The following is a 12,317-nucleotide window of genomic DNA, read 5'->3' on the forward strand; positions in this document are numbered from 1 at the left end:
GCTCACAGACAAGTACAGGGCACAGCCCTATTAACCAAACATTCCTGGGAGCACGATCTGGATGCTTTGGAGTGTTCTGAAGGAGTGTAGAAGAAAGAGTGATAACCCCAGCACCACCAACACACACACACGCACACGCACACGCACACACACACACACACATGCAGAAGCATTCCGTCTCCTTCAGGAGATTATTTGCCTCATTTATGGCATTATCCAACTCTTTCTTGTATTTTCAGTTGTGCAGATGTCTGTCTTCTCCTCTGGAGTTATCCCCTCATTAAAGGAAAGGACCAGATCTTCCTCATCCACCTCTCTCCATGGTGCCTACCTCTGTGTTTATACATGGAAAGCCCCCAGTCACTGTTTATTGGACTAAGTAAAGGATCATAGCTCAAAAGAACAAAGGATGAGGGAATAAGGATAGGGCTCTGCTGTCACCTGAAATTTTATCCCTCCCTCTAGCAAACTTGTTTCCAGGGCAACAGGATCAGCAAGGAGGGGATGGGTTAGGAGGGATCTGTGATACCAGCTATTTCCTCAGCCTTGCTATGACTGGGTGTGATCTTGAAATGTAACAGAGCAGTCATATATGAGACCCAAGTTCCTGTCTGATGCCTCTTGACACTGGGGTGGAAGACTGGTTGATACATTTTCCCCACGCCTGCCCACCATCAAAGGCAAGCATTGAAATGGGGGAGCTGTCCATAGTGCTGGAGTGCTGAATCATGCTCCAGGCATGTGTGGCTGTGTGTATTCCATTCCACAGCTGTACACCAATTTGGAAGACATCTCTTCAGTTACTCTAAAGTATCATGGGATCATAAACCTAAAACATTTCTCTTAGAGAGCATTTGATTCATTTTCCCTGCCATTTTCCAGCTAAGGAAACTGAGTCCTCGAGAGACAAAGATTTCTTTCCAACATCACAGAGCTAGTCCTGGAATCTGAGCCTTCTGGATCTTGATTCAATGCTCTTTTTCCTTACATTATTGATGGGGAATTATACAGACTCTTCCACTGAGAAAGTTTTTCTTATCTAATTGTCATTTCTGCTGCATGGCTCTGTGGGAAGAACAATGCCTTTATTCTAGGGTCAATTCTGCCACTGACTTGCTATGTGGTTTTGGACAAGTTGATTCTCAACTCTGGGCTTCATTTATTCTTTTTGCAAAATGAGAAGGAGGGATTAATTCAGGGAGAGCAAACATATGTCACACATCCTTCTGTTCCCCTCTTCCAAGCCCAGACAGACATCAATAACTGACCGTAACATTTTTTTTCCACCCTGATCCTGGATTCAATCTCTATATCCTTCTCAGATTGGTGCTTCAGGTGGTTACTGCCCATGAATTGGAGTTGGTTTATGAATGGAAATCCAGTTCCTGAACCAAAGACCTTTCCAACCTCTACAATAACTTTCTGTGGCTCACATCTCAGTCCCTTCCCCCTTAGTCTTACTGCATTCTTTTCCAGGTTAGCAGGCTGATCTCAAGGTCATCTTCACAAATGCCTTTGCACGGCACACTCCATTGTGCTAAACATGCCCCTTTTAGAGAAAGTCACAGAAACTACTCAGACCGCGCACCCCTTTCTCCAATGACAATGAGGCCATGGAGGGAGGGGTTGCTTGAGTCCTTAGGTGATGCATTAGGTTGAAGTTTTAGGAAAAACTAGGCTTAGGGAGGCAGGAGAGAATAGAAATCCAAACATCCATGCCAAAGGAGAAAGTTCAGCCAATTTAATTTCCTGCAGCTGGTCTCATTCTTCAGCTGCCACTGGCTGCCAAAAACATGGCTTTAAAAATTCTAATAGGTGTGAGCAGAGACAATCTGTATGGATCAGCAGAGTTTCCTGCTAGCAGCAATACACATTAGTGGCTAATGAAAAAATAAACAGATATTGACTTCTTTTGAAGAAAAAATACATATATTGACAGAAGCAACAAAAGGATATGGACAGAACATTATTGTTAATGTTTACTGAGGGGGATGGAAGAGGGGCAGCAGGTCTGTGGAGCTTAGAAGGCCATATGGTGTGAAAGTTGCCAGGATATACTTGCAGCTGCTTCCTTGCAGATTTTGGAGTATAACAGTTTGTTTCCCTGAAGCTATGCTGAGATCCCTGGGGTGCCATCAATAAATTCTCTGGGGATGAGAGAAAGCCCCTCAATCCTGAGCTCTGTGCCAAGGCAGAGCCGACATGAATAAAGATCTTGGAGCGATGTTTTGAAAGCCTCAGTCCTATTCTTAGTTTTTATAATCCAGTACAATTCCTTAACCCTCTGAGCCTCAGTTTCCTTATCTGCAAAATAGAAGTATGGATATTAATGTGTATCTCAGGGGGCTGGTAATTATAAGCATTTACTGAATGTTTACTATATGCCAGGCTAAGGCTCAGAAGAGTGACATCACTAGCTAGTCCAAGGTCAAGTTTGCAATACTAAAGGTGAGACTGAGACCCAGATATGTTTAACTTTCAAGCCTGTCTTCTTAACCACTATGCTATTATACATGTTATAGGGATTAATTAATATAAAGTTCTCAGCACAATGTTTGGTACATAATAATTGCTTGGTATTTATCATTGCATTGTATCAGCATCAGTATCATATTTTCCCTCTTGTCAGCTCCTCCACTTTCCCCCTGTCATTATTTTTTAGAATGTACCTTTATCAAGGTCTCCTGACTTTGGAAAGTTAAATAGGTTAAGGCTCTAAAATTCAGACTTTGGAGGCAAAAGTGCCACATATCTGAGTCATGGCTCCACTACTTACTATCTGGATGCTCACAAACACATCACTCCACCTCTCTGTGTTTCGGTTTTTTTCTTGAATAAAATGGGGATAATACTGTACTTTCCTCCAAGGGTTATTGTGAAGATTATGTTAGGTAATGTACATAAAGCATATCCAAGATATTCAACAAACATGAGCTAAAGAGACTGTTCCTAAGAGATACGTCCCTAGTTCATGACAGGGGGGATGATTCTGATGCAAAAGGCCCTGGATACAAGCCAGAAGCCTGCTCCTTCACCCGTGTGACCTAGAGCCAGCCACATATCTCCCTTAGATATCAGTTTTGTTTGGGTGGAAGGGACTGGGTGCTGCCTGCTCTCCTTACCTCTCAGGGTCAGCAGGAGGTGAAATGGAAACTGGCAAACTATAATAGAATGGCTTGGAGAACTCAGACTTGCTACACGGATGACGAGTTTTATGACGAGGGCTTTGGTGCCGCCTCTGGTCAGCACCAGTGAATTTCTTGATCTGGGGGAGAAAGTGATGTTGGGTGCAGACAGGGGGTGAAAGGTCCAGTTGGAGCCTGCTTCTGGGCTGTTATAAGAACACTACGGTGTGGTACCTAAGTAATAACTCCTTCCTTATTCCTCAAACGTCTCTTCTTACCTGTCAGGATGCCATGCTGGTGGCTCTTAAGAGCCTCATGCCAGCCTGCCTCTTCAATGTCATTTGGTTTGGATCCACATTTAAGACCCTCTTCCCTTCCAGTCAGACCTACAGTGAGGTAAGAAGGGGGCATGGCTGGGACCAGGAGGGGTTGGGTGGTGAGGAGCAGAGGCAAGGAAAGAAAAGGAAAGAGGAGGTAACCCCAAGGTCTGCCCTCAAAGAGCCGATGCACCTGTAGAGAACCTGGACACCTGTATAGAACTTACATGATGCCAGGAGCAGGGAACCAAAGGGAGGCTATCTCCATGAAGCAGTCTTCTGATCTCCCTCTTCCTTAGAATAAAGAACATGTGGGTTAAGCTATGGGTAGACACAGGGAGGAGGTACAGGGAAGGGGTAGGGAGAGGATATAGCTTAGGTCTCCCACTCGCTGAAGCCTCTGTCTCAGTGGAATGATAGACTCATACAAGGTTGAGGGAAAGGAGTGGATAGTAAGGGGTAGAAGAGTGAATAGGTGGGCAAGTGAGCTAAGAAGGACACTCACACAGCTCAAGGTACAATTTGGAACAAGAGGACTGTGGCCCCAGGAGCATATTTAAACTTGGAACATCATACTCAGGTTTCGGAACAAGAAGGAAGGGAGGGAGGAAGAATACAGGAGCCACTTCTCAATTAGAAAATTTATTTATGGGTTTTTTTAATACAGAAATACTATATATTGATTTTCCCATGATTTTTAAATCTAGATAATCAAAATGAAAAATTTGAAAATTTCCCGTGATCACATCAGTCAGAAAAAAAAAATAAGAAAAACTACTGTTGAGAGCTTAGTATAAATGCCTCCTTGTTCTAAGCATTTACACACATTTTCAATAAAGATAGGATTAGACCTTCCATACTCTCTGTAACCTATTTTTCTAACAAAACAGCCTATCATGAGCATATGTCCATGCCAGTAAGTATTAATCTGCAGTGTAATTTTAATAGCTGCCTAGTATTTCACTACACAGATAGACAGCAACTTATTCAACTAAACCCTTAGCAGCTGCACATTTAGATTGTCACTATTTTTTTTCTATTTAGTCATCTTCACAGCAAAGATTTTGCATATATCCCCCTAATGATTCCCTCTGGATAAATTCTACTCTTACTCATTCAAAAAATACCTCTACATTGTAAGACTTTTGATATATGCCATTACTCTAAGTGTGGGCGTTAGAAAAGAATCTTCATGGGCAGAACATCTGATGTCCAGGGAACATCTGTCCTTGCTACCGTGACATCCATCCAGTGCCAGGAATCTTTAGCCAATTGGGTTTCACAGTGATGGTCCAAGAGGGGGGAAATCTGAAGCCCAGATTGGGGATGTTTTCCTCAAACTATCATAGTGATTTAGTGTCACAATCAGGCTAGGACTCAAGTCTTAAGATTTCTAGTCTAATGTTCTTACCACCACACCTCCTGCCTCACTTTCGTGCTGAGCAATTAGGGCTGGATGGGCTGCATTTTCCAGGGGTGTTTGATTTTTAAAGAGGAACAAAGAAAGGCCAGCAGTAAGTTAACCTACCATGAATGGTAGCATTTGGGGGCATCATTTGGTGGAATTATTGGGCAGAATTGCACCAAAAAATGGCCACCTATTCCTCCTGTGCATGGGGCAGATGTGAAATTAGGAACATGATTCAACCCCAGTGAGGCCAAACTAAGATTGAGGGAACCAAAGGACTCATCCTCCAAGGGGCTTAGAGCTTCCACGCCATATAATGACCCTGGGGACCATCTCCCTGCCCATGGCCCTTCTCTGCAGGAGAGCTTGGCCATGGCCTGTGATAACATCCAGAAGATGCGAGCTGACATGGGTGGCACCAACATCCTCTCCCCACTCAAGTGGATCATCCGGCAGCCAGTGCTCCAAGGCCACCCCAGGCTTCTCTTCCTGATCACAGATGGTGCCGTCCACAACACCGGGAAAGTGCTGGAGCTGGTGCGAAACCACGCCTTCTCCACCAGGTGGGCATCAACAGCAGGTCTTAGGGCTCGGTTAGGTTATTCTGGGCTGCCCAGGGCAGGGTGTGCCAGAACAGAGGCAATGTAGAAAATGCCAGAAAGAGAGGAGAAGACCCACAATTCCTACAGCGTTTGTTTCCAGGGTGGTGTGACTGATTTCAAAGTTTACCTTTCCCACAGCGGTTCAGGAGGGATGAGTTGGCCATACCTCCACATTCAGGTCCCAAAGAGCAACCTAGGCAGAGGAAGTCCTTCCTGCTGCTTTGACTCTGTGCTGGGGTGGGACTTTATGGGCTGTCCACATGTGTATGTGAGTGCCCATTGATGGCCCTCTTCCTTCTCTCTCACCCTCTGCTTGAAGCTTCAGCCAGCTCTGGGATAGCTCTGCTGGATCACAATCTGCCCCTTTCCCCATCAGGGGACAAAAATGGCAGAGAGGCTAGGAAGTAGCAGCCTCTCTCCTCCCCTTCCTCCAGGTGCTATAGCTTTGGAATTGGCCCCAACGTCTGCCACAGACTGGTGAAAGGGCTGGCAACCGTGTCCAAGGGCAGTGCTGAGTTCCTGGTGGAGGGGGAGCGGCTGCAACCCAAGGTAGGCAGAATGGCTTCAGTCTTTTATGGTGCTGAAACCTCAGGAGCACAGATTGGTCATACAGCAACTTGGTGAGGGGAGCTGGGATTTCACCCCAAGCCTGAGCCCTCCACTAGGCCACACTGCATCCCAGTGAGAATCAAAGGTGGAGGCCACATGGTGGGTGATTTCTTGAGCTGGGACAGGACACCAGATGCCCTGGTCTCCAGCCCCTGGATCATATGCTTCACCCACGGGCTGGGCAGGATTGGGACTCCTGAAGTAGTCACTGCCTCTGTGGCTATGAGTTGTGTTTGGGCTCATCTCTGGCCATCTTCCTGATTATGACAAATGACACCTCAGAAGAATCAAAAGGGCCCAGAAATCAAGGTAATTAGAATCTTCTCTCCATTTCCTGCATAATTGGCACAAATAATCCAACCCTTAGAAAATCCTTGTGTCGGTCCAGATCCTCTGGAGACAAGGGACAGAGCTGAAGTTAAGAATGCAAGAGGTTTATTGAGGGACAAAATCTGTGAAAGGGAAAAGAGGAAGAAAGAGGAAGGAAAACTCTTTAGTCCGTGTGCAAATGCAACTCTTGTGAAAGAGGAGAGCAGCAGAATTGGGCAGGGAGAACCTCACTGAAGTGCAGTTCTGGCAAGGTCTCAACAAACCCAACAGAAATCCCTGAAGCAAGAATTGCCCATTAGGTGGTATATGTTGGGTGGAAAGTCCGGGCACTAATATCCCTGCCATGCTCATTTGTCGTCTGGGAGCTTCCAGAGAGAGGTGTTTTTTTGTTTTGTTTTGTTTTGTTTTATTTGAAAGTTGAAGCATTGTACATAGAGATTATCATCTAACTGCATTCTTTGCAGCCAAAGAGCACAGTCTTTCTTAAAGGGAGATTGAGACAAAGGGGATTGAGATTTTTCAAAGGGACACCTCTATGGCTGCCACAATTTCCAAATCATTTTTCTCCAGCTTTGCAGTATGTTAGAGGAAACCATCCTAGATGATGTTCAACCACTGTCTAAATGTTAAACTAGCTGTCATTTATTGAACACCTATCATGGGGTAGATACTTTAATTGCAGTATCCCAGATAATCCTCCTAACTACACTGAGAGTTGAGATTACTAGCTCCCTTTAACAGAAGGGGAAGCTGTGGTCCAGGAAGACCAGTTGATTTGCTTATGGTCACTGCTCAGTCCATGTTTTAACACAAACTTTCTGTGTGCCCCGGGCTCATCTCAGCTCTACTCTGAGTCTTAGATTTTTCTCATTTATAAAATGCTATGTTTGGGAGGTCACTGGTGGCCTAGTGGTTAAGGATCTGGCATTGTCACTGCTGTGGCTTGGGTCACGGCTGTGGCATGGGTTTGATCCCTAGCCAGGGAATTACCACATCCATGATGTGGCCAAAAAAAAAAATTAGATAGATAGATAGATAGATAGATAGATAGATAGATAGATAGATAGATAAAATAAATAGATACATTCATACATACATACATACTACACTTAGAAACAGTGAAGATCTACTCCAACTCTGACATTCCAGGAGTCTAAGAAGCTCAGAGGCATATTCACTCCTGAACAAGCCATCTCAAGGCCTGTTGTCACTTCTCTCTTGCTACATTCCTTCATGCTCGCACCCACATGGTCTTCATGCTCTTCCTCTGTACATATCCCTGGTCACACATCCCCCCAACTTGTGTTCTTACCCTGCCCAACAGATGGTCAAATCCCTGAAGAAGGCCATGGCTCCAGTCCTGAGTGATGTGACTGTGGAGTGGGTCTTCCCTGAGACCACTGAGGTCCTGATCTCACCTGTCAGCTCCAGCTCCCTCTTCCCTGGAGAACGGTTGGTGGGGTATGGCATTGTCTGTGATGCTTCCTTATACATCTCCAATCCCAGAACTGTAAGTATTTTAGAAATTCCATGCATCAGTGGGGACAGAACTCTGCCCACAAAGCCACACTTGGCTGGAAAGACTATTTATTCATGGCGTCTAGGAACCAATTGGATCGGTGTTTATGTTGTAGGGTATAGTTGTCAGGCCATGGCCATTTGGTCATGGTGACACTGCTTGGGTAAATGCTACCTTCTCAATATGTGGTTCTCAAGATCCTCTGCAACAGAAGAACTTGGTAAGCATGTTTAAAATGCAAATCCCTAGGTTTACTGAACGGAAAAATCTCTAAGCATAAGGCCTAGGAACCTGCATTTTACATAATCTCCCCAAGTGATTTTGATGAACAATTCAGTTCAGAACAACTTTATTCAGGTTTCTTTCCCCAAACACTCTAGCCAGGTCATGTTTCCTTAGATGAATTTGTGCTTTATTTTTTAATATGTGTAAATCCCTTGTATGTGGTGGCAGAAGTGGGATGAAAGCAAGCAACTTCTCAAAGGGAGGTAGAATTCATGCTAAAATGTAGAAGATTACCCAAGAAGCTGTTTTCTCATCTATCTTCCTCTTTAGTCTCTTCACTCTCCTTTGAAGAATATGTCATCTTGGTTTTGTTTTGTTTTGTTTTGTTTTGTTTTGTTTTGTTTTGTTTTTGAGCAAGAATCACAAACTCTTTGCCTAGAGGGATGAAATAGCTTATAAAAATTAAAAGGGCAAACATGAGGGATAGCCATTGCCACTGAGTTCATAGAGAGGAGAGGTGAGAAATATAGTAAACTGGACAGCACATATCCTGTCTAAATGGTCGGCCCCTCCTCAGCTCTAACAAACTTACCACACAGGAATGTTTCTTCAAGCTTTCAAGATAAATTAACATTTCATTTGAAATGTCCAGATTTTGGAATTTTTAAGGCATCGCTAAGAACCATGGTCAGTAGTGGTAAATGTGTTTTGGAGAGTAGAATGTTCAGCTGCAGAGGGAAAATGCTCAGCCAATGCTGGTCAGGACTGTGCATAGTTTAGGCCTTTCTTGGAGGTCTGGGAGCTAGCAGATCATCCACAGACGTACTACTAGCAGGGACTATCAAATCCATTCTCTTACCCATGAAACTGGCAATGCTTTCTCCTGCTACTAGTAGAGTTGTTGGGTAAAGGGTGAAAACATGACTTGCCCTTCTGGGAGGCAATCTAGAAATAATAATGAAATTAGAACTATATAACTTTTCAACCCAGAAGAATCTTCTAAGAATCAAACACCAAAAATAAAAGTAATGTAATAGATTTATGTCCAAGGATTGAGCATAGCATTTTTATGGTGGCAAAAGCTAAGCAGCCATGAAGAGAATGCTTAACAATAAAGTGTGGTAGCATATTGTATGTTTAAATGAGTTGATATGAAATATTTCCAAAATGTTTTAAGTGCAAAATTCCAGCTACTGATAAATGTCAGTAGTATGGTTCAGTTTTTGTAAGATGACCCCCAAAAGCCCTTATATTTTTATATATGTTTATATCATGGAGAATGGAATGAAAGGGACAGATGATTCATGTTTCTAATTTTGCTTATCTATTTGGAGACAGCAGTAGCATTTAGAATTACATTTTTTAAGTTTAATATATAATTCACAATATAAACAACGTAATGATACAGAAAAATCACTTCCATTCACCATCCTTTAAACAGAAGTCTCCCTAAATTCCCCAAGCAAGCAAAAAAACTTTCCTATTATTCCAGTTCTTCAAGTGTGGAACCTCTACCATCTCCTCTCATGCATCTTGCTGCCCTTTGGACATCCTTCCTACAAGTAGCCCAAGTCCAAGCCCTCTTTTATCTCTCTCCCTCCAGGACAAGAGAAGACGATACAGCATGCTACACTCTCAGGAATCTGGCAGCTCTGTCTTCTACCACTCACAAGATGAGGGGCCCAGCCCAGACAGTGGAGATTGTGCCAAGAGCTTGGGGGCACCCTTCAGCCTGAGGCAAGCCAAAGACACCCAGCCATCCAGTAGAGACCCCACCATCAATCCTGGTTAGTCTGCTGCCATTTCTTTTCACTTCCTTTTCCAAGGAGGCCATGATTGCTACATTTTACTAAGCACTTACTATGTCCTAAGCACTTTATTCAATCTCATTGAATGGTTAGCAGCTGTGGAGGTGGGCACTATTTTATCATTGGTACAGATGAGGAAATTAAGACTTGGAGAATTCTAGCAACTTGGCTAAGCTCATGAAACTTGAAAGAGAGTACAGATAACAAGTCTAGATCTGTCTTCCTCCAAAACTTCTTTATGGTGTCAGTTTCCATTCAGAGGGTATTTACTGATCACCTACTAAGAGTAGGTACTGAGCGCAGTGTGAGAAGCAAAGATAATTGAAACATGACACCTATCCTTCAGAAGCTTTCCATCTAGTGAGGGAGATACAGTTGACCTTAACTCTGCCAGAAAGTAGAGTGACATGGACCACAGGAAAGGTTAACAAACCATGGGGATCTCAGGAAAGGGCACATCTAGTAGAGGATATTAACAAAGATATAATGAGGGCATTGAGAGGAGATTCCAGGCAGCAGAAACTACTTGAGCAAAGACATGTAGGTATAACACCTGGAAAACACATACACAACTGGTTAATCATCTGGTATGTTTGGAGCACCTTGAAAAATGAGTAGAAATGAGAGTAGCTAGGTAGATAGGTTAGGGCTTGATTAGGCAAGGCTTTGAATTCCAGGAGAAGTGAAGCACATATTTCAGTAGGCAAGCAGTGGAAAACTCAAGTTCCCAAGCAGGAAAGGGGTATGCTAGCCCCTCTCTTTCCCCACTGTCCTCCACTCTGATGGCTTCCCTGTCACCACTCCTGCTCAGGTCTAGTCCTCTCCCAGCGACGGCGGGCGTACAGCACCAACCAGATCACCAACCACAAGCCCTCCCCAAGGGCCCCCACGGCCAGTGACCCCACAACCGCTGCCAGGAGATACCCACTGCGGAAAGCCAAGCTCCACGACCTCACCAACCAGACCAGCCTGGATGCTCCGCGGTGGCAAATTGATTTGCAGGTACCCAAGCAGGGCACATTCGAGTTGGGAGGAGCATGGCTGGAGGAGAGCTATGTCTCCTGCTTCAACCACAAGGATGGGGCTTGACCAAAACTTACACTGAAGTGAATTCAGTCTTTCTCCTTTTTCTGGATCTTCATCTGCCTGACATCCAATGACATCTTCCTAATAATGATACCCATTGGTCAGTGACATCACCCAGTCTCTGCTCATAGAACTCCCCATTTGGCAAGATGCACTGCCATCTACACTCTCATTTGATTTTACAGCACCCCTTGCAAAGGTGGAAATGTGGGGGCTCACAACCCCCACTCTGCACACATGTGGAAATTGAGGATCAGAGAGTTAAAGTAACTTACCTAGGAGCCACTCAGGAGATTGCAACCTAGGACCTCCTGCCTGCAAAAGCCCTTGCTTTCTCCTCTCTACCACCTTCAGCACCTTCTGAAAATCCTAAGAGTTTTACCCAGGACAGAGATCATCTTCAAGTTAGGGCTACAGCAGAGTCAGCCATCCAATGTCGACTTGGACCAGTTTCACAGCCCCTACACTTTTGACATGGTCATTCTTTGCTGTGGGGGGCTGTCCTGTGCCTTATAGAATGTTGAGCAACATCCCTGGCCTCTATCTACTGGACTGCCAGTAATACTACCATCCCCAATCAAGACAACCAAAAATGTCTGCAAACACTGCCAAATGTCCCCATGGGACGGGGGCAAAATCACCAGGTCGAGAAATACTGTTCTCAATCAAATGGGTGTTTGCTATTATCTGTTTGCTATATCCCATTTTCTTAAGAATGGGCTTTGTTATTGTGAGTCTACAGTTCCGTAAAAACAGGCTTTCACTCTGCCTCTCCCATCCATAACCCCCCACCCCCCCAACCTCCACATACACATAAGCCCCCTATGCTTCCCAACAATGGAGACATTGCCACGTTGTCACCAAAGGCTCTTCTCTGTGCTTAGCCACTCAATGCAGTTGGAAGGCACTGACCTTGGAGTCAAGCAGACTCTGCTCCCCTAGCATATTTCTTAGCCTCTCTGAGACCCAGTTTCTTCGTCTATGAATAGCTTGTTAGATGACTGAGCTAACAACCATCAACAGATGTAGGTGGAGGATTCTTAGAGGCATCAACTAATAAGAAATGAGGTACTTGGTGAAGCACCTGGTATACAATAGGTGTCCTTTAAATGCAACTCTACTTGGTGAGAACTCTAGGCAGCTTGGCTTCTCCTCTCTCCTGCTTATTTCTGGCCCATCTTTGGTCATCTCTCCCCATCCCTTGCTCAGCTTCTTCCACAATCTGATTCTTCCCAACACACTTGTATGAATGCTCACATATGCACACCCATACACAGGTATACACTCC

General features: G+C 44.5%; 1 protein-coding gene across 1 annotated transcript in view; it reads left to right on the forward strand.

The window, feature by feature from the left end:
* The window catches only part of VWA5B1 (von Willebrand factor A domain containing 5B1), a 42,562-nt gene that overhangs the window by 14,294 nt on the left and 15,951 nt on the right, over nucleotides 1-12,317 (forward strand). The window contains 6 exon segments of the mRNA XM_047793102.1: nucleotides 3,411-3,521; nucleotides 5,211-5,413; nucleotides 5,887-6,001; nucleotides 7,716-7,901; nucleotides 9,739-9,922; nucleotides 10,755-10,945. Coding sequence (XP_047649058.1) covers nucleotides 3,411-3,521; nucleotides 5,211-5,413; nucleotides 5,887-6,001; nucleotides 7,716-7,901; nucleotides 9,739-9,922; nucleotides 10,755-10,945 — 990 coding nt within the window.

The sequence above is a fragment of the Phacochoerus africanus genome, chromosome 8 (assembly GCF_016906955.1).
Source record: "Phacochoerus africanus isolate WHEZ1 chromosome 8, ROS_Pafr_v1, whole genome shotgun sequence".
In the NCBI taxonomy this organism is placed as follows: Eukaryota; Metazoa; Chordata; class Mammalia; order Artiodactyla; family Suidae; genus Phacochoerus; species Phacochoerus africanus.